Source organism: Motacilla alba, chromosome Z, assembly GCF_015832195.1.
Source record: "Motacilla alba alba isolate MOTALB_02 chromosome Z, Motacilla_alba_V1.0_pri, whole genome shotgun sequence".
NCBI lineage: Eukaryota > Metazoa > Chordata > Aves > Passeriformes > Motacillidae > Motacilla > Motacilla alba.
Window position 1 is genome coordinate 23,190,135 of NC_052046.1, and position 21,480 is coordinate 23,211,614.

Below are 21,480 nucleotides of genomic sequence, written 5' to 3' on the forward strand. Positions count from 1 at the left end.
GATTAAATGGATCAGCTTTACTAATGTAAGAAGTCAGACAGCTTTCAAATTAATAAGGTAGAAATCATGCAGGTAGTTCTTACACTTTTTAATTATTTCACAGAAAATTTGAAACTGATGTATGTATATTTATTAATCTGTGTTGAAGCACTTGGTTGATTCTCTGTAATTTCTCTTTTCTAGCACAAAGGATGATCACTTCAATGTTAACATTCAACCCCCTGTTGGAGAACTGCTCCTGCCTGTCACTATGTCAGAGAAGGATTTTAAGAAGGAGCAAGGTGAGAAATACGTCAGCAGCTTCAGTAAATTTACTTGGATGGGAAGAAGGCTGCATGCCTTTTAATTTCCAAGCATACAGAAAGTGCTTCCAGTTGTAGGTGGTTGAGTTAGCCACTGTTAGTATTCACTCTGACAATTTTAAGTAGTTTAAAAATATCTTGAGAAGGATGTGCCGTGATATGATGCAGTCTTTAAAGGGTCAAAGCCCACCTTTTACCCTAAAACAGTCTTTCGGCTCAAAGAGTTTTGGCTTCCCATCATGAAGTGTGAATGCCTTTCCTACTAGCAGTAAAACAGAAACTTGTGATGCCAGCTCAAGGAAATGAACCATTTATACATTGGTATTACATTGAGTTTTGCTGTTCTTTATTCCAATACTAATTTTCAATACTGTTAATGTACCTGTTCCTCAGCTATTTTGAAGATTGTTTTAATCTTTTCACTTTCAAACACTTCATTTAAAAACTACTCTTGTTGGAATACTGTTTTTATACTTCTGCATTCTACTAATACTATGTTTTCAAAGGATTTAAGTCTCTTATACTAGTCCAGACACAAACCCCCACAAGAGCTTTTAGTGAACTTGAATGTTTTATTCTAAATAATTAGAGAAAATTGTGCTTAGGTTTGACCTAAGCATATGTTAAATGGTATAGTCAATACTGCTGTCCTTAATTTGGATATGATTCTTGGCTATTTTAAAATATAAGTGGTTACATTTTGGATGCACTCAAACGTAGTAGTGTTTACTCATATATCTCAATGTGTGGAGATTTACATGAGTATGTCTCTTCACATTGAGATGAGAATATGCCCATGGGATCCTGTCTCATTGTGTAAGGCTCAGAAACTCAGTATATCCATCAAGCAGTCAAGAACACCAATGAGTAATGTTATGTATTATTAGTTATTGCTTTTGAGCATTTCTTGCTTTTGTGTTTTTGAATTATTAAGAAAGTAGTTTAAGTACCATCCAGATCATTTGCAGTTAAGCTTATGGCTGCAGTGAAAAGTTGGGATTGTGCTTTGTTTTCATAACCAATTGATACTTATTTGCTGTTCTTACCCTTTGCTGGCTAAAGCCTGCCTCTCTGCTTTATACCTGCTCAGCAAACCAAGGTGAGTGATTGAACGAGGCTGTGGTACATTTATTTTAAACTGTTCCATTCTAAAAATTGTAGCTGAGGTTGTAGTGTAAAGAAGGCAGATTACGGCTTCTTCCCTCTCTGTTTTTATGTTTGCTTGTTTTGTGATATTCTGATAAGAGTTTTTGTATGCTTTACTGTGACTGAGGGCTTTTTTTCCTCCTGACTGGCCATACAGAACCATGAGCACATAGAAGAAGTGTACTTGGAGAATAGCTGTGGTCCTCTGTGGAGTTGTTGCCAAAATTCCTTTTTCTTCTGCCATTTTACTTCTATGGTTGTTGATTATTTGTCTGAATAAATCTGGCAGCTGTTTGCTATGTTTAATAGAGCAGAAAGGCTACTCTGAATAAAGCTATTTGAAAATTTGTTTATATGAAGTATTTGTAAATCCATGAAGGTCTCTTGGCATTTCTGTATCGCTCGCTCTGTCTTCCTGAATTCATTCTTTGATGCAGGACTTTGCAGACTGGCAAATTTACTACAGGTTTAAAAGCCTTTCCTATTGTGTCTTTTTTCTTATGGATATCAGCTTTATCAGAATATTCTTGGTAACAGAGGTCTCAATTCTACATTTTGCATTAGTGTTTATTACAAAGCTCTCGGAACAGGTAGCATATGGGTAGAATTACTTTGTGTTCTTGCTAAATGAAAAATCCAAATTATAATAATAAATGCAGGGCAATTTAGAAGTTGGTATATATTATTCTGTTTTGTGTTTAACTTCAATTTGCCTGTATTCTCCAAATGAATCTGATTTATATAACTTGTTTACTTGTTTTTTCTTTTTTTTTTTTTTTTTATTTTGTTGGTTTTGAATGTGTTTCAAGTCCTATGTCTGGAGATGCCTGGTTTTATTGGTTACCAAATATATATCTGTTACCAGATAGGTAAAAAGTAGTGAAGGAATGAGGAGAATATTAGAAATGCAAGGAGAGAATGAAAATATGTATGGGTTTTAAGGATTTTTACATCTAAATTGCATGTGTAACCTAATAAGAATGCTAAAGAGAAAATAGCTGATATTATACTGCTGTGTAGAAGACAATTCATTGCTACACATCTTTACTCAATTACACTCTGCTGTTTTGCTTTGTCTATTACATTTGTGTATGTCCATTTTCTTCCTGATGGCATAACGAGAGAGGAGCAGACAGGTTATTGAATATTCATAGCTATGAAGGTTATCTGGTGGTAGTAGCAGAACCTCAAAAGCTGTTTTTGTCCACATGCTGTGCATGATATGCTTAGCTTTGCTGCGCCATCTCGCCTTTCCTTCCTTCCTGAGCTCAGAATCCTCTGGTGAAGTAGTTCCCTGGAGAAGCAGCTGAGTTAGTGGTCGTTGGGTTTGCGAATTTGGAATGAGTGGATTAAAATTATAGTATTAAACACTCTTTACCTCTTTGCTCAAGTATTTTTTCTGATCCTTCAGGACTAGGAATTTTATACCCTGTTTTACATCACATCCCCATGAAAAGTCGAGTTGTCATAGCAGGAATTCTGCATGAGTGGAACATTAATTATTGGGAACTCTGTATCCAGATTTCAACTTGTCGGTTGTTTTTAAAATTCAGTCTCAAAACTCTCCTTCCCTCAGTTCAGCATAAGACTAGTCTTGCTGGCTAGCATACCTTGTTACCCATCACTGTAATTTTTCCAATTTAATCTTCTTTTATTATTTAAAATGCATACATTTATTTCATCATATCAAGTGGCTAACCCAGACTAATTGCTGCTTTGTGCTCAGGCTAGAGTTTCCTTGGATTCTGGTGTTTCAAGCAATATTAAATGTGTCATGTGATTGTTATAGCTGGATATTAATCAGAATTTTTATGATGGTGTTCTTAAAATAGACAATTAAAACTACTTTAGGAATTTTTTTTTCTCTCAAGAGACATGTTTTTTAAATAATTTTGTCAACTTTTTTTTAGAAGTGTATACCTGAATCACATTTTAAAAAAAAACAGACTAACACCAAAACCCAGTCTTGGTTAAGTAAACACACAGTTTACCTAATTTTATTAAAATTGTATATATAAAATTTGTTTTCCTAACAAGCAGAATGCTAATTCTTTAAATGGTTGAACATTTACTATTTTCTGGCCATTGACTACCCCAAGCAATCATATTTGATGCTCCTTAATTAGAGTACCCTTTTTTATTTCCAGGTTCTTTTCCACCTCAGCAATCGAGACAATACAATTGCTTACCACTGCTGCTCTCCTAAGTGTTCTTTTGCATGTAAATTAATCTTGATTCAGTTTACACTGTCATGCTGAGTGGTACAAATTGCCTATAACAATAAAACAGCATGAGTTAAAAATAAAGGGGGGTGAAAAAGCAGATTGAATGTGTGCCTTACTTGATAGGATGTTACTTTGCTTTATGCCAATACATTAGTCGACGATAATGAATCTTCTGTTCTGAAAAGCATGGTTTAGTTGATTTTTTTAATTTTACTTCAATGGAGCAGTACCTTGTCTTTTATAGAACAAGTTAGAAAAACCATTAATGACAAGAGTGTTAAGGTTAAATATGAAGCAATGCATTCACTTGTCTGAGTGCTATCCATCTTTCCATTTACAGGAGCTTGACAAAAGTACTGGCTTTGTACAACATTTCCTTTAATTACATGCTGCGGGAAACAGGCTTTTAACATAAACATAGTTGCATTCATTTATTCAGCATTTGCTCTTCAGTAGAGCTTAATGGAGAAGGTTTAAATCCTAAATAAGTACACATATCTCTCAGCAGTGTTATGTCAGTCCTCGTCCTCTACTTAAAAGCAGTTTTAGTCTGTGTATGTAGTTTGTAAAGCTTTTGCCTAATAGTTAAACAATTTGAAATAGAATGTTCTACTCAAGATAAATCTGTTTGTTATAAAAGTTGTATGCCGATTTTTGTTCTCTTTCAAAATATCCTATTATTTACTCATCAGCTGTTCCATTTTTACTTTCATATTTCTTATTCTGTGACAGCAGCACATTCCGGGGCATTGAAATGCTGGATTTATTGTTTTAATTGTTCTTACTAAGCATCTTGGTATTACTATTTCCTCTGGGTTACAATTGTATGTGCAGCCCTAAAACCTTGGCCTTTTGAGACTTTTATGTTGTTTTCATTGTTAGTGTTGGTTCAGATGCTTCATATTTCTGCCTGAAGTACCGCGCTCCTTTGTCTGCATTTTCAGCTTCTGAACATACTGTAAAAAGGCACTCACAGTGTTAAGTTGTAGTTACTGTTGTGTTTAATCAACATGAGCATCCAACAAATCATTCTTCTAAACAATGGATATTGATAGAAAAGTATGAGTTGTGTCATGATATGTCCTTGAATGTCATATCCTTCTTTACTTTTTCTTCATCGTATGTTTGGATATAATCTTTGTATTTCGGTTCCATTTTGTAGTGATATTCAAATAATTTTACTCAAATAGTTTATGTTGATATTTTAGAGAGCTGGATGCTAACTGAATTTACCAGTTTCTAATGTGCTGACCTTCTCTTAAATAACTAAATTGAACCAATTACTACCATCTGAATTTAAAGATAATTTTTAGCAATTGGATATGAAATTATAATTAAATGTATGATTGAAAGAGTATAAAGGATTTTTGTATATGTTCTTACTTAAGCTGGACCTTTCCAAATCAGTCTTACTTAATATTTAATTTCTGTATTCACATTCTTCTTTTAAATTAAGCTTTTTATGAGAAAAAAACTACCTTGGTTTCATAGTTGCATTAGTATCACACATGTCATTGTTCAGCTATTACTAATTTGTTTCTGATAATAGGTCATTGCAAGTAAGACATTAAAGTAAGGTAATTATGTGAGTTCTTATGAAATTGTTTTCTCAATAAATGATCTAACTTTTAATGCTTTTTTTTTGTTTAGATGTCTACTATTTTGGTTTAATGCTTAATAAGCAAGCAAGTCTTAGCATATTCATAATGAAATACTTAATGTTTCAGGAATGTTGACAGGAATGAATGAGACATCTACTACAATAACTATTGCTCCACAGAACTCTACTAGACTTGTAATAATTGAGAGAGTAGTGAAAGCAGCAAACGTGGGGGTAGTCCCTTCTGGTCAAGATAACATACACAGGTAAGATTGTATGTTATTTAAAGTATGACCATCTTTTAATATTAAGTTGTTAGTTCAAAATTCATCAACATTTGATAATACTGGGGAAAATTTTATTACCTATACCTCTAAGGAAGAAGGTACCAAATTATACTGAAATATACTAAGCAGATAGTAACTTGAGACTAAGTACTCTGCAGCTCATTAATTGAGTGTATATAGAAATGTCTAGACTTTACTGTACACAGTTAGAGGAAATTGTCCATCCCTTGTTTTGTTTCAAAGGGAAGAGGTAGCCTTTTAGAACACAGTACTTTCAAGAAGGTTTTTGGGGATTTTTTTAACTTTTGTTTCTGTTTCCCATAGTAAGTAGCCTGCCCTAGTTTTATCATCTGTGAGGAGCAAGTTGTTTTGCTACTTTTTTTTTTTACTTTCCTACATATATATCTGCAAACAAAAACAATTATCAGCCAAGAAAGTCATTTGCCCTGTCAAATTTCCAGTTTTTACTTGTAGATTAATCAATTTCATCCAAATGCTATGATACAGGATGTCAGTGGAATTGATGCCATTGTTGGTTGATGACAGCTTTTTATGTGATTGACTCAAAACATTTAGTCCTGTGAATCTGTATGGCTTCTCACTTGTGGCAGGAACAAACAGGTTAACATGGTCTTGAAATAAGAAAACAAATACCAACTACTAAAACTGTTCACTAAATTCTGAATTATCTCTAGTCCCCTGAATTTTACTATTCAATAAAAGCAAAATCTCTTCTTTTAAAGAAAACAACTAAGCTTTTCTTTGAAATTTTGCTGACTGAGATGGCTGTTTGAAAGGGTGAGAATTCTGTAGCCTACACAAGATTAATAACCTGATATTGTTGGATGTAGTCTCTTTTGCATTGCTGGGCAGTTGTAGTGCATTGCATTAACATTAACTCAGCTGGATTTTCCTATGTATTTGATACGGTTAATGGTAAAATTCAGTTTCACCATAAAAACATGGCACAGCTAGTGCAATTGCACTGAAATGATTGTCACTGTTGACACCTGATCCTCCATGAAAGAGTCCTCATTTGTTGCATCCCTGAGGGATCTGTATAGCCTGTGTTCTCAACATCAATTCAAAGACTAGGTGAGAGTGTCAATCGAGAGAGACTGAAGTGTCTGCTGCCTACAGGTGCTCTCCATCTTTACCCTGTCTATCACATGAGACATTGCATAGGCATGGATTATTTTGTTGACTGAGTCTCAAAAAGGCTCCCTAAAATATTAAGCTAGCTCCTAGCTCAGCCACACGTTTCCTGCTTGTTGATAAGTTTCTAATTTGATGGTGTTTTCTTTTGCTCTTTTGGTTTACTTTAAAGGAAGTTTTTTACAACAGAGTCTATAACCAACAGTAAATATATTGAAGGTGTGCTTACTGTTGGTACTCCTTCAGAGACAGTGCTTAAAGGCATGTTTGGAACAAGCTGGAGTATTCAGAGAAGGCTTCAGAACATCCTGAAATCTTCTTTGATTTTTTTAGATTCAAAATACAATGTTTTCAGACTGCCAGAATAGTTATAGAATCAATTACATAATATTCTATTAAGCAAAACAAATAGTTTATAACTATTATAATTTAAGTGGCCTATGAGAAATGCCCAGCAGTTGATAAACATTTAGAAAACAGTCCTTTGTTTGCTTCACCATAAGTAAATGGAGTTCACAGTTATTATGTAGTCATAATTCCACCTAGATTTTACTGAGCAGGAACATCACCTAATCGATACTGTGATAGACCTTGTAATCTTTAAAACAGTAATGATTCATCATTAAAGTAAATCCTAGATTCACATGAATGAATATTTGAGATAGATATTTGATAATTAATCCTTCCAAAATGCTGGAAAAATGACCAAAATAGTTTATATATATGTATATATATGTATGTATCTATATGTATCTAAGGTAAACGTATGTTTGGATTAAATGAACTCTGTCATGAGAGGAAACAAAAATCAAGTCTCTTCTGGCAGAAGTCTCAAGAATTGTGACTTTTATTTGATACACAATTTCAGGATAATAAAATAAACAGTCACCTTTTATCTGGTCTAAACAGTTACAGATTCAATAAAAATACATTAAAAGTTAATTTTCTAAGTTTTTATAGGATTGTCATTTGTCTTGTTTTATTGCAAGTGATATTGCAGAAAAAAATTATGTCAAAAAACTTTTAGCTCATCATGCTGTTCTGTGAGGACTACTTCAGCTGACTTCTTGGAAGAAGCCTTTTTACACAGAAAAATAAGTAGTTTTTTAACTGGCGTTCTGCATTGTGCAGCATAAATTACATTAACCTATTAGTTGGTCATCCCCAACTTGAGTATTACTGCTTAATGATGGCTAATATCAGAAAAATTGTATTGCCTGGTAAAGCAATATACTAATTCAAAATTAAATTGTACAGTTTAATACAAGTGCAAGAGTATCTAATGGACATGAACAGGTGTGTTTCATGGTTTCTTTCAGTCTAAACATATTCACATTCATGCTGAAGATGTTGTCATGGTGGTGGAATCCAATTACTGGTCCTTAAATTAATAACTCTATAAGGATTTTATTTTTGCACCAAGTAAAAACACTTAAAGCAAATATAATGAAGATTCAAAAGTAAATACTTGAAATAAATATCAACAGAGTAGCATACAGTCACCAAAGAAAAACAGAATAAGTGAAAGCAAATGTCAAATACATCAGCTATATATCTGAGCATATCACAATGTAGCAACACTTTCTTACATACATTTCTTTTCTCTCTTTACCCTGCGGCTACTAAATTTGTGAAGTTAGTTACAGTGTAACAATTTAACTGCTAAATGAATCTAGAACAATATGCCAGGTGACATAGTTGATTCTGCTTTAAACTGTCTTTTCTGGCTGGTTTTTGTTTGAAGTGATGGTTGCAAAAATTTTTAACTCAATATGGACATAGTTGTCAGCAGACAAAAGTGCAGGTTAATAATTACTATTTGAAAAATAAATTTGCTGTACTATTTTGCTTCCTTTAGAGTAGTTACCTCATCTTCAATGGAGTTTATTCAAGGGCTTGGATTACAGGGCCTTGCAGGACAACATGCAATGTATTTGCATGTTCTTAATAGAATTTAGCTATTTTATGTATTGATCTTTCTTGCTTTTGCTAATAAGTGAAAACATTATTTCAATTTTAAAAAGCTTCTACTAGAAGTAAGAATATGAAATCCATTTCAAAAGAGAGATTTTCTTGAATTGGAAATGAGTTTTCTTAAATATTAAAACTTCTGAAAGAAGAGTTCTTTTTTTTCTTAAAATATATTTTCACAAGACTGATTAGCATAATTGTTGGAATATCCATAGCTCTTTTAATGTTCTAAGAACTGTTACTTGATGTTGAGGAAGTGATTTCAAGGAGTCAGCTGAAGCACCAAGCTTCTGTCTTTTGGTTCAGACCACAACTGAGGGCACCATTTGCATATCTGAACACAAAGACACTGAAAGAAAAGTATTTGTTCCTGCAGGGAATTAAATCACTCTGAATAACTACCTTTAGGGAACAAGTACTTTTCAGTTGAAGTATGACTGCTGTTTGTTGTCAGTGGGGAAAGCCTATTAGGAATTGTTCTATCTTCAAGATAAGAGGATACATAATGGAGGGCATTTATTCCCTCAAAGTTGATTTTTCTATAGAATATCACTTGAGCTCCTGGTCTCTCTACTTGGGCAGTAACATTCATTGCTTTAGATACAACAACAACAACAAAGAAATACAGGCTCTTCTATAAAATATGATGAGATGAAGGCATTATTCAAGATTTTCAGCCATATTCTATTTAACTGACACAAGCCTTATTTACTCAGAAATGCCCTCAATGCTACTGTTACTTTCAATGTGTTGCTTATTCTTCTCAAATGAATATTCTAAAAGTTCCTCAGATCTCTTCCTCCTTTATTAATTTTCATCTCCTACAAGTATAGGTAGTCGTCATCTGCTTCACTTTGATTATAGTAAAAGATAACAGATAGTGATAGAATGAAAAGACTAGTTGCAGACTTGAATCTTATAACGACTTGTATGCTCTCATGATCCTCTAGAAAGTGTCAAAATATTGTCTACTATTGCATAAGGCCCTATGCATGAAGAAGAGGTGTTTCAGGCTAAATTGGCTTAGGAAAAAAAGTAATGGAAATACACATAGAAGGTGTCTTTTCATGCTACCAACAAAAATATGGTGCAAAGCTTTTAAAGTGTTGGCAGCAGCATATGACAGAAAAATCTGTTCAGACCAAAGATCACAAGCTGGATTTACTTCTTCATTTTCATTTTGTTTTATACTTGTGTGCTTCCATTGATGTCAGAGTATAATGTGCAATGGGATGGAGAATCAGGCTATCTTCAACTGCCTGCCTCTCTCCCTTCAGATTCCCAAAGCATTTCCTAAATGGGATGCATCATACTACAAAATATTACTTATTTCAATGACTGTGACTCTAAAAGTGGTGCAAGATAGATAATTTTTTCCACTATTTTCGTTCTTGAAGACTACCTGTGCATTGCCCAATCAGTCAGTGAGATAAAATTCTGAAGCTTGTAGGGTGGATAATGAAGAATGAAGTTTAGTCGACCTCAACTTATTTAATAGTCCATTGCACTAGTTTGTTGCTGCTGTTGTATTATGGAAGTAATCCTCAATTGCTAATAGGAAGTAGCAGGATTAGAAAGTGAGCATGGTGCTATATGCATATCTCTGTTCTACAGTTCATCAGGATGGCTGTAACCATTGACTTGCCCTCTGAGACAAACGACAGCATTAATTTCAGTCCTCAAATTTCACATGGTCAATTGTATAATTTCAACAACCCTATATGGAACAATCTGAGGTTTTGGGGAAAATCAAATCTCTTTCAACAACGAAGCTCTAAAGTGCTTCAGAACAGCCATTTCACATTTTAAGACAGGGATTTTAATGTCTTTCTCCATTACAGTCACAAAAAGTGGTGACACTTAACAGCCATCACTTCTTTTTAGACATGACCAGGACTTGCAGAGGGAAGATTCTCATGTCTTACTGCGGTGTCATAGTGGACACATGAATTAGCAGCAAGCAAGCTAAGTTTTAAACAAAGAAGCATGAAACAGCACTTATGCTCATTGCTGGGGCAGGTCTAACCTAGCTCAAGCACTGCAGTGGATGCAGTGACTGTGCAGTTCTGAGACTTATATTTTTAAGGGCAATTTACTTGAACCATGTAGATTAGTAGTTTCTTCAGAGCTTGCTGTACATAGTATGACATTGCTTAGTGTACCCTTAACTGTGATTTCTTGAATAAACAATTATTGAACAAGATGTAAATATGGTCCACCTGTCTTGTGGAGGCTTGTATTGCTACCCTTCAGCAAAATCAGAATCATACTGTGTCAATCATTTATTATGACAGTAGACACGCTGCAGTTGGTGAGAATTCATACTCTGAATAATAAGCAAACAACAACACCAAATGTAAAAACTTGCATAAAATGTTCAAAATCCAGAAAATACAGAAATCCAAACCATGTTTCACTAGATTTTATTTTTCACCCCATGCATCAGCTTGACAGTCTGGTTGTATTCACCCCTTTTTATCATTTTGCAACCTGTCATGTCCCATTTATACTATATTGGCAGACTGATTCTCAAAGGAAAGAGGGTTTTGTTTACCAGCATTTTTGATTATCAGAGAATGCTGTGGTTAGTAATCAGTTATCCTCCCCACATCTTTTTAATCCAGTCACACTTAATGTGGGGAGAAAAGGTATGCCATGGCATGTTTGTGTACGTACATTTGTATTGACCCAAACTCCATCTATGGGGTCCACCTGAAAAAAATTTTCTGTGTATATCGTCTTCCAGTTTGCACTAAATTTGGAAGAATTTGAAGGCAGAAAGTTAATAATCAGACCCCATCACCTTAACATAACTAACAACCACATCTGCTTCCAGTATGTCTGCTGTAAAGGAAAATACCCATCTATTGAGGATAAACACCATGTATAAATTTTTGAGAAATATAAATTCTTTATAGATATTTACTTGAATCAGAGTATGTGTTGTCAGTAGCAGATAAACAGGTCTATAAATCCACAAAGATTTTTTAAAGGCATTTTCTGTTCTATGTGCAAGCACACTTGTTCTAAGGTTTTTACTAAGCAGTTAGCCTGTTGGAGAGCTCCAAGGAAGTGAAGCTTCTGCTCCTTCAAAGTAGCTCCTTTGATGCAGTTACCTAAGACTGTTTTGCTTCTGTAATTCCCTAGCTGTGGGGCTCAGTCTTCCTGTTCTGCTCTTCTAGAAAGCTTCAGTGGGTAGCTGCGTAAATAAACTTGTAACAGGCATGCAGCTTTGATTTTGCTCCCTAATCTCTCAAGTAGGAATTAATTAGAGAGCTAAATAACCTAGGCAAAACAGCTTCTCTGGTAGTCTTTACCTGTAGGAGACAGAATTTTAAATGGAATAGTGTATCCATGTCCACAATTATTTCACCCTTTATTTTAAGCAGGATTTTTAAACTCTTAATGTTTTCTTGCTTTATGATGGAAGTAATTCCAGCTTTCTGTTTTGGGGGGTTTGGTTTTGTTTTCTGTATTTAATTTAAAAAAAAAGAAAAATCCCAGCTAGGCTAACCATTTATATTTCTTTAAACAGGCAGGACTAGAAGTCTTTCTGCTTAGTAACTATTCTTAGGTTAATTTTTTTATTAATAGAGGAAAGAAAACTGAATTTTATAAGTATGGAAGTACTCATTCTGTAGTTCCTCATATTACTCTTCCTATTACAATTATTCCATAATCAAGCCTAATCAAATCTTTAATCAAATCCTAATGTTCCAAAATCTTGAAATTTTCTCTCTGCTAACAAGGGCCAGTGTATACTAATACTGTTTTCATGTGTTATCATCATATCAAAATTTTAAATAACTAGTGTAAAATACTTGATCAAGAGAATGTCTTCACACAGAATCATTTTAATGCACTTAACGCTGTAGATATATTATTGTATTAAGGAGCTCATATGTAAATTGCAAGATTTTTAAATAACTTTAGGAAATTAAATCTGGTCTCCACGTTAAAATATGAGTGAGTCATTTTACATATGCTGTTGATCAAAACAGATTGTTCTAGGCTGGCTTATTTGCTCTCCACTAGAGGACAGCACTGCTTTTGTATCTGAATGTTATAAAGTGATAAATATGTGCAGCATTTTCTTTGAAAAACAAACAGGAGCCCTTTGAGCCAGTTATTTAAACAGAAAATGCTTAACACTTTGAGAACTAACTGAGCAGAATACTGTCTTTGATTGTAAAGATCTCTGAGTATTTAATATTTAATATTTTAATATCTCTCTATAAAATAATCTGCTTTCTTGAAATTAAATAATTTTCCTGCAAATTTAAATGTATAGTCTGTTTTAAAAATAGACTGAGTATAATTCTCAAGCATGTATCATATTAAATGTCCAATTCTGTAGGGAAAAAAAAGAATTAGTGAAATATATAAAAAACAAAATAGATTGAGTATTGCAATTAGAATTTTCAAGGTGGGAGGACCAAATACTTTGATTCAAGCTCTTAGCTCATTGAAGTTTAAGGGAGGAGATATAAATACCGACATATAAAAATGCTGATATTTTTACGCTAATGATAAATTTGGAAGATGATAAGAAGTTCATGCAGCATCTTTTTGAGCATGTGGAGTAGTACTATGTATTGGACAGTAAGTTCAGACTACTCACTTGTGTTTCTGCATTTTTGTTAGAGGTACAGTGCAGCTGCTTACTAGAAACTGAGGACAGACTTAAAATCTATTTTGGCAATACAAGTAAATGTGGTAAAAATATGTACATTTGACTGCAATTTATTTTACAGTTTTGTTATTTTATACCCCCTGGAAAAATGGATAATGTTGGAAAATAATTACATTATTTTAATGAATTAGGTATTTTGAACAATTTGTTCAGAGATAGTGTTAAAATTGCATTAAATATGCAGGGGAAAAGAAAGTCACATTATCATAATATGATTTTTAAGGTAAATAGCAATCAAATTTTATTAGTAGTAACCAATGTTAAAATCATCAGGATAAGTTCCTTCTTTTTGTGGGTATATTTGTGTTTACAGTTTTAGTATTAAGGTCTCTCTATCCTGAGGTCAGAACTAATACCCAAATACTTCCTTTCACTTTCTAAGGCTTACTTAGAGAATGAATACAGGTTAATACAAATTTTTATTAATACAAATAAATACAAGTAGCCAATTTTTAGATGAGTTGTTATTTATAAGGTACATAGCCGAAATCTGTACATAGCAGAGCAATACGGGGATTCAGAGTACTGAAACTATAAATGTAAGTATCTTTGTTGTCCAGTTGACATGCTGGAAGCTCCTTTGTAGTTATTCATTCTTATATTTACAAATTGAAGACTAATTCACAGCAGTATTTTTTTCCCCTTTGAATATATTCATTGCATAATTTGATTACACATTTGTCAGCTTTGGACTAATTATTTTTCTACAGCTAGGGCAGGGCATTGCATCTTCTGATTGTCTTCCTTACTAATAGGATTCTGTCTGCTTCAGCAGGCAGTAATTGAAGGCTTCATGTACAAGATTTAAAGAAAGGGCAGAGGAAAAAAAAAGTTTTAACCTCCATGGGCAATTGTCACTCTTTGTGGTAAGCAGTACAACAGAAAAAGAAGAAAATTTAGCTTGAATAGGAAAGTCAAAGAGGAAGAAGAGCCCTGGACAGGAAAGAGTGTGTTTTAATGCTGTTGAATTATGTGTAACAAACCCGGCTCTCCTATAAATATCCCGATTTGCACTTATTTATATTCTGATAGTGAGTGTTCAGGTGTAAATTTACTTTCACAAATGTTGAATTTTGAAGAGCAGATTTTAAGTGAGTTAGTCTGCTGCTGTATATTCACTGCCACTGAAATTTTCAGAACCTTTCCCCCAAAAAATGCATCTCCTTATAGTAGCTATAGTTTGTCTATAAAAAAAGAGAAAATTACTTCCAGTCTGTATTCAGACTAGTCATCATTGCAAAGTCAGTGTTTGGCAAATGCTGTCACATTGTAGTATCTGACACTCTGTGTTTTCTCTTTACATCAACTTTATATATCAAATTTTTCTCTATGGTTATCATGAACAAATTTTATTTTCATTGGAAGTCACTGAGACTATATGCTTTATTTTTAACTCCTGAAAGACCTAGTTATTTCTTCTGAAAGACCTAGTTATTTTCTAAAAATATGTAGTACTTTATTGGTGCTGAATTTGATTCTTAAAGTGTATTTCCTTATCCATTGATAGGTACTACATTTATATAAAAATAATGTATTAACGCCTCTTTTTTTTGCATGTCACATATGCTCAGAATATTTAACATTCTTTCTAAAAAAAAAGAATTGTAAATGTTCAGAATATGCAAATATTTCTCACATTGTTTTGTTCCAATCTGTCTTGATTTTTTTTTTAAATGGAAAAAATATTAACAGCTGCAAATGTTCCTGAATATTTTAATGATGTAAAATCAGATTTAGAATCAATATTATCACAGAATTAAATACTGCATCATAGCAGAAACAGCCATCTTGAAGCTATTAGTAAATATTTGGATTTGTTTTCTGGATATATTCTCATTTGCTTTGTTTTTTTGGGTTTGTTTTTGTTGTTTGTTTGGGATTTTTTCATATTTACAGATGGATCCTTTGTTGCAACAGAACCATGCTCATAATACATGTCTTATGTTTAGAGTTGTCCAGAGGACAAATTAATTCTTTTGGACCTACAATCAATCAATGTACATCCTAGATCTAAATGTATCACAGTGCAGTTTTCAAGGCTTATTAAAGCCAAAGATTTCTTGTTGGTTTATTGTCTTTTTTTGGTTTAGTTTGGTTTAGGGATTTTTGTTTGTTTTTAATTCAAATTCTTACCTACAAAGTGAAAAATTATTACTGACCTCATGGAGAAAATGAAAGTTTCTCACTGAGAGTGGACGCATGTTATTAGTGATGAATTTTTTGCTGCTGAGAGATTTTTTTCATGCCTTTTTAGGCTTCCCTACGTATATAGTTGAGCACAACACACCTTTTGACAAAATTCTTGAGTGTTTATGGTAAGAGTTAGTATATAAATGCTGTAACATGTATTTAGTTGAAAAAACAGCTATTAACTAAATCCTTCAATGACAGTGTATTTAAAACATCTAAATAACTGACAAACCGGTTTTACTGCTAGTGCCAACTGCTCAATCCTATTATAACTGTATTCAGTTTTGCAGATTATACAAGTGTATTTATACCTCTCCTTAGAAACTAGATTATATTCCCTATTCTAAGGAACAGATTTTGGTTTCCAAAGATCAAAAGCAGCAGTAAACCCACTGAGTGGTTCTCTTCTATACATGCATTTTTAATGGTGAAATAAGTCTTCCTGTTGCAGTCCAGTTCTTCCTTCACTGAGCAATTCCGGACACTAATCGGTGACCATGGATAGAAGCTGATTAGCTGCTGCTAGTTATGCGTATTAACACTTCGTGTAAAATTACCTGAGGATCAGGCCCTTTGCGTCTGGCAAACCACATGCAAACTTACATTTTATTGATTTTGTGTGGTTTATTCAGGGCTATGAAAAAGTACTATTGATCTCCTAAGTGATTTTGCAAATTCACATGTAAAAATATCAGCACAAAACTCATCTCTCATGCTTCGGACCACCTTGGCTTTGCCAGAACGCTGACTTTGTATCACTTTCAGCTTTTGATAAAAGAGGGTAAAATCAAATCTCGGGGCTATGAAGCACAGCAGGAGTTCCAACTAGCAACCTATTTATGTGCATACTCAGAGATAATCTGCTTCTGTGTTGTCCCAAGACACAACTGTTAAGTAAATAAAATGACTAATAAGACTATTGTTTCTATAATTATCCCCCTGTCGAAGTCAACAAGAGAAATAGTCATCTTGTACCTTGCAGCGTAAGTAGATGAAATCATTGATATAACTACCTAAGTAGGTAATTTTTGTACTAGTAATATTGTTTTATAACCTTCTGTTAAAAAGAGAGGCCTTTGAATGTGTCTGTAATCCAGACAAAAGAAACAGATTGACCTGTGATGGGTGACATTAGAAAAGTGCCCCATGTTTCCATAATTAGTATAATGTATTATGAGATTTTGATATGCTTAGTTTAAAAAGAAGAAAAAAAAGATAGAAATTACTTCTCGTTTAAAAAGAACCTGCTTCCTGCTTAAGTGGCTAATATTTTAATTAAGTCTGGAGTGAAGTTTTTTGAGTATCTCCTGATAAACTCCCTCCTTTATGTTGATGGTAATTAAACCGATCCCCAAGGGCTTGGGTAGGCGCTTTGCAAGGCCCATGCTGATTGTCAGACAGGAGACACTGACCAGTTGGTTTGCTCTTCAATAGCCCACAGCGTGCTGTCAGCGCAGCAGTTTGATTTTTCTGTATTGTGAGCTGTTGTCAGGGCTAACTGGGTCCTATTGTGACTGAAGATGTTGCGCAAATTGAGGCAGATGGCTCTGATTCAGACACGTGTCATTCAGAAAGAGGAGGGGAGATTGGCCCTGCAAAGTGGGGTCAGACAGGGTCACAGACCTGCTCTACACTTGTTAGTGTTTTCAAAAGCCCATGTGCAGCAACTTTGTTGTAGAGAAGTAACCAAGAAGGGGGGAGAGCATGTTGTGCTCCTTGGGGAAGATGGAAAGATGGACGCTGTTGCCATCCTCTTGCTTCCTGTCTCTTGGGCCTGGCTCTGTGCACAGAATGAATTAACGGGATTGACAGAAGTTCATTGTGCCTAAAATGGCTTTTCAGTCAATTGTGGTGCTTAAAAGGCTAGTTTTGCTTTTAATTCCATGTAATTAGTGGGTTCTTCATGTCTTGGAATTTAGTAATGCTGCATTAGTCCTAACTTTTGTCTGTCTGATTGGATGATAGTTTTTTATTTCCTTTGTAGGATTTTAATAATTATAAAATATTTTAAAATATTGGCCACATTTTTATGGTTCTGGAGATAAATTCACAGAATAACTCTGTCTTGCTGCTACTATAATTTCAAACTGATTGTTTCATATGTTTATAATTTTGACTGGTTTTCATTTGAACTAATTTCTGGGTTTACTGGAGGAGACATCTTTCAGTAAGTACAATAGTTTGGCTTTTTGTATGTGTTCTACATTTAATACATAGTATTGTCTTTGGGGCACCAACTAATGAAAATCCTATGAAAATTCTATATAGCTGTAGTCAGGTTGTCAGTGTGTATGAATATAGTAGATGAAATGAAGAATCAATATTTACATTAAAAATTATTTTTAAAATATTTCGTTTGTACTACTAAATACAAAATTTTGCATGATACCTCTTTGCCCTTATAAAATTATAAAATGCAAAAATATTTACATAAATTATGTTTGAAGAATTTATGGGAGGTTTTATTGTTTTATCCCCTGAAATGCATTAATGAATTTAGAAGCATTTTATTATATTTGAACTCATTTAACTCTTGCAGAAAGAAACATTAGCAGCCTTTGACCTTAGGATCCTCTATGATTTTTCTCTTTTCTTTTTTTTTTTCCTTTTCCCTCCAGGTTTGCAGCTAAGACTGTGCACAGTGGGTCACTGATGCTAGTCACAGTGGAGCTGAAGGAGAGCCCTACAGCACAGCTCATCATAAACACTGAGAAAACTGTGATTGGTTCTGTTCTGCTGCAGGAGCTGAAGCCTGTCCTGTCCCAGGGGTAACCTGCTTACATCTGGACTTCAGAATCTGGCACACAACAAAAGTGCCTGGCATCCACTACTGCTGCCTTTCATTTATAATAATAGCCCTTCCATCTGGCAGTGGGGAAAGAATACACTCTTGACATTCTTGTCTTCTGCTTTAGAATGCTAGTGCGTATCTATCATGTATGCAAGTCCTTTCCTTTTTTTCTGCTTGCTAACCAAAGAACATATATTTTACTGTCAGTTATCTGCGCTTTTAAATGTATTTCCCATTCGTTCTACCCTTGTCCTTCCCTCTTTCTTTCCTTCCCCCACTACCTTCCTTCCCCATCAGTTTCCACTCCCCACCATAGTGGACAAATACTAGGTAGTAAAGTTCAATGGAAATCTGCTTGAAAACTGAGTTCAGATGGCAGGTGGGTTTCAGCAACATACACAACAAGTATGTGGTTCAGAGAGAATTTTGATGTGTGAAAACACAGTAAGTACAGCAAAATGGTTTTCTAGAAATGCTTGTAAACCTGAATTCATCTACTGAGAACATTGTTACTACTGTCATTTTCTCAAATATTTTGTTAAGATGCTAATAAAGTAGTGCTTATGAACAGAGGCTCCCTCTTTCTTGTTTTGGTAGAAAATTCATAACAGACATGCTGGTATTGTATGTACCTGCTTATCTGATGTAAATACAAATGAGGTGGACACTATACACATATCAGCAAATTGTTCTTGCAAAAGTAGCCAGTGTTTGTACTCCTATGACAATTGTCTGCTATACAGTTACATTTTTGTTAATAAACAAAGCCATCAACTGCCTATTTTCAAATTGGCCTGCTCATAAAATACTGATTGAATTGTTCAAATGTGTATTAAATGAAATACTGATTGTTAGACTGTTGTGGCAAATACTTCATCTAGCTTAATGACTAGTTCAGCTTTATTTCAATTTTTTTTTTTAACTAGACTGAAACATTTCCCAACTTTTTATAAACCAGGGCTTGAGGTAAAGAGAAATTCATAGCCACATCAACTGAACTCAGCTGGGGAAGACCAGTAGCCTTGCACCAGTTGGTGTACCTGGTTTTCTTGGTACAGCTCAGTAATTTTGTCAGGTCACAGATTTTGACCTTCCATTCAAATTCTGGTTATATGGCAGGATGAAAGATGCTGAGCAGTTTCATTTCTTATCAGTTCTCCTAACTTCCAAAATGTTTTTTCCTAGTAACTCATGGCTCTGCAACAGAGAAGATACTTGAATAAGTGTAACTTTTCTCTGTCACCAGGACCTTTGCATGGTCCTTAGATGCCCAACTAGTGCTGTTCTAGTTTATAATTATACAAAATGCTGCTTTTTCAAAACTGTTTTCTTGCTTCACACTAAATTCTTCTGAATTTTTAAATAAAATTTAGTAAAACTGAAAAGAGGCTCCAAATGCTAAAGAGAGGTGAGGTTTTTAAGGCAGTTATCTTGCACTCCTGTGAGAAATGTGGTTCTAGAGTTTGCTCTAGCACCCAAAAACAAACAAGAATCTTATGCCCTCAAGAGAAATGTACATGTTCTTCATCAACATTCACATTATTTTCTGAAGTCCTAATCCTGCAATGAGTTTGCTATTGAATTAGTTTTCAACTGTGATGTAAAAGCTATTTGAACTGATGAAAAATTAATTGTTGTAGAAATTTCTATTGTCTCAGGGAAACTGCAGATTGGTCTGTAGATAGTCTTTAATATTAAGACCCAGTGAGAAGATCTTGAGGAAAAGGTACAGAAACATGCATCCTGAGAGAAGACTGAACTGTAAAACTTTGGCCATGATTGTAAAGGAGAAAACAAACAATAATTGCATCTCATACCACAGTATAAATAAAAGAAAAGTGCATTAATGCTGTCTAAGTCACACACATTGCTGAGTATTTTCTGCCTCCTTAGAATACTTTATACATTTTAGCAGTGAAGCCCAGAAACATGTATAATAAGGATAGTTATGGAGTTTCTGGTACTAATTTATATTTTTCAGCACTCAAATGATTCAATAACTCTTGGTAGTGGTCTTTGGCTCATCATAGAGTGGTATGGGTTGGAGGGCGACCTTGAAGATCATCTAGTTCCAACCCACTTACCATGGAACAGGACACATTTCACTAGACCAGGTTGTTCAGAGCCCTGTTGAACATGGCTTTGAGCACTTGCAGGGATGGGGCATTCAAAATTGTGCTGCGCAACCTGTGTTTCACCACCCTCACAATGAAGATTTCCTTCCTAATATCTGATGTAAACCTACTCTCTTTCAATTTAAACCCATTTCCCCTTGTCCTGTCTCTACATGCAATTGTAAATCGTCTTGCCTTCTCTTTTCCAGACTGGGCAATCCCAAATCTCTCAGCCTTTTCCCTCTGCTACAACCTTCTGATCATCTTGTGCCCTCCTCTGGACTCCCTCCAGCAGTTCCATGTCCTTCCTGTGCTGTGACCCCAGAGCTGATGCAGCACTGCAGGTGGGGTCTCAGCAGAGCAGAGCAGAGGGGCAGAATCCCCTCCCTGGCCCTGCTGCCCACACTGCTCTGGATGCAGCCCAGGACACGTGTGGCTCTCTGGGCTGGGAGTGCCCATGGCTGGGTCATGTCCAGCCTCTCAGCCACCAGCACCCCAAGTTCTTCTGGGCAGGGCTGCTGTGATCTGTCCATCCCCAGCCTGTGCTGGTATCAGGGCTGCTCTGACCCAGGTGCAGCACCTTGCACTTTGCCTTGGTAAACTGCATGAAATACCCATAAGCTCTCTGATGAGAGAACTTGTCCATGTGCCTCTGCATCCTGTCCTTCAGGTGTGGCAACTGTACCACTTTACTTGGTGTCATCTGTGAATTTGCTGAGGGTGCACTTGATCCCTTTGTTTATGTCATTAATGAAGATACTAAATAACACTGGTCCCTGAGTGACACCACTTTATCACTGATGTCCATCAGGACTCTGAGATGCTGACCACCACTCTCTGGAATGTGGCCATCCAAACACTTTCTTATCTATCTAACAGTCCATCCCATCAAATACATCTCTCCAATTAAACAGAGAGGGAGGCAAAATAGGGAGAGCAGGAGGGCAGGATGAAGGGGGACCAAAACCACAGGGAAATTCCACTTGTCCCATTACCCCACTTCATG

At 34.9% G+C, this 21,480-nt stretch overlaps 1 protein-coding gene across 3 annotated transcripts in view; it reads left to right on the plus strand.

Annotated features, from left to right (window-relative positions):
• Positions 1-20,217, plus strand: part of AP3B1 (adaptor related protein complex 3 subunit beta 1) — a 153,228-nt gene extending 133,011 nt beyond the window's left edge. Inside the window, exons 25-28 of one of the 3 annotated variants that reach the window (XR_005255446.1) lie at positions 184-281; positions 1,365-1,401; positions 5,401-5,539; positions 18,188-18,324. Coding sequence is in view for 1 of the 3 variants with exons in the window: in XM_038125180.1 (XP_037981108.1) it covers positions 184-281; positions 5,401-5,539; positions 18,188-18,341 (391 nt within the window). In the remaining 2 variants the exon portion in view is untranslated. Of the gene's footprint in view, positions 1-183; positions 282-1,364; positions 1,402-5,400; positions 5,540-18,187 lie in introns of those variants that run through there. The other 2 variants (XM_038125180.1, XR_005255447.1) reach the window with 2 other exon arrangements.
• The last annotated feature ends 1,263 nt before the right edge of the window (positions 20,218-21,480 follow it).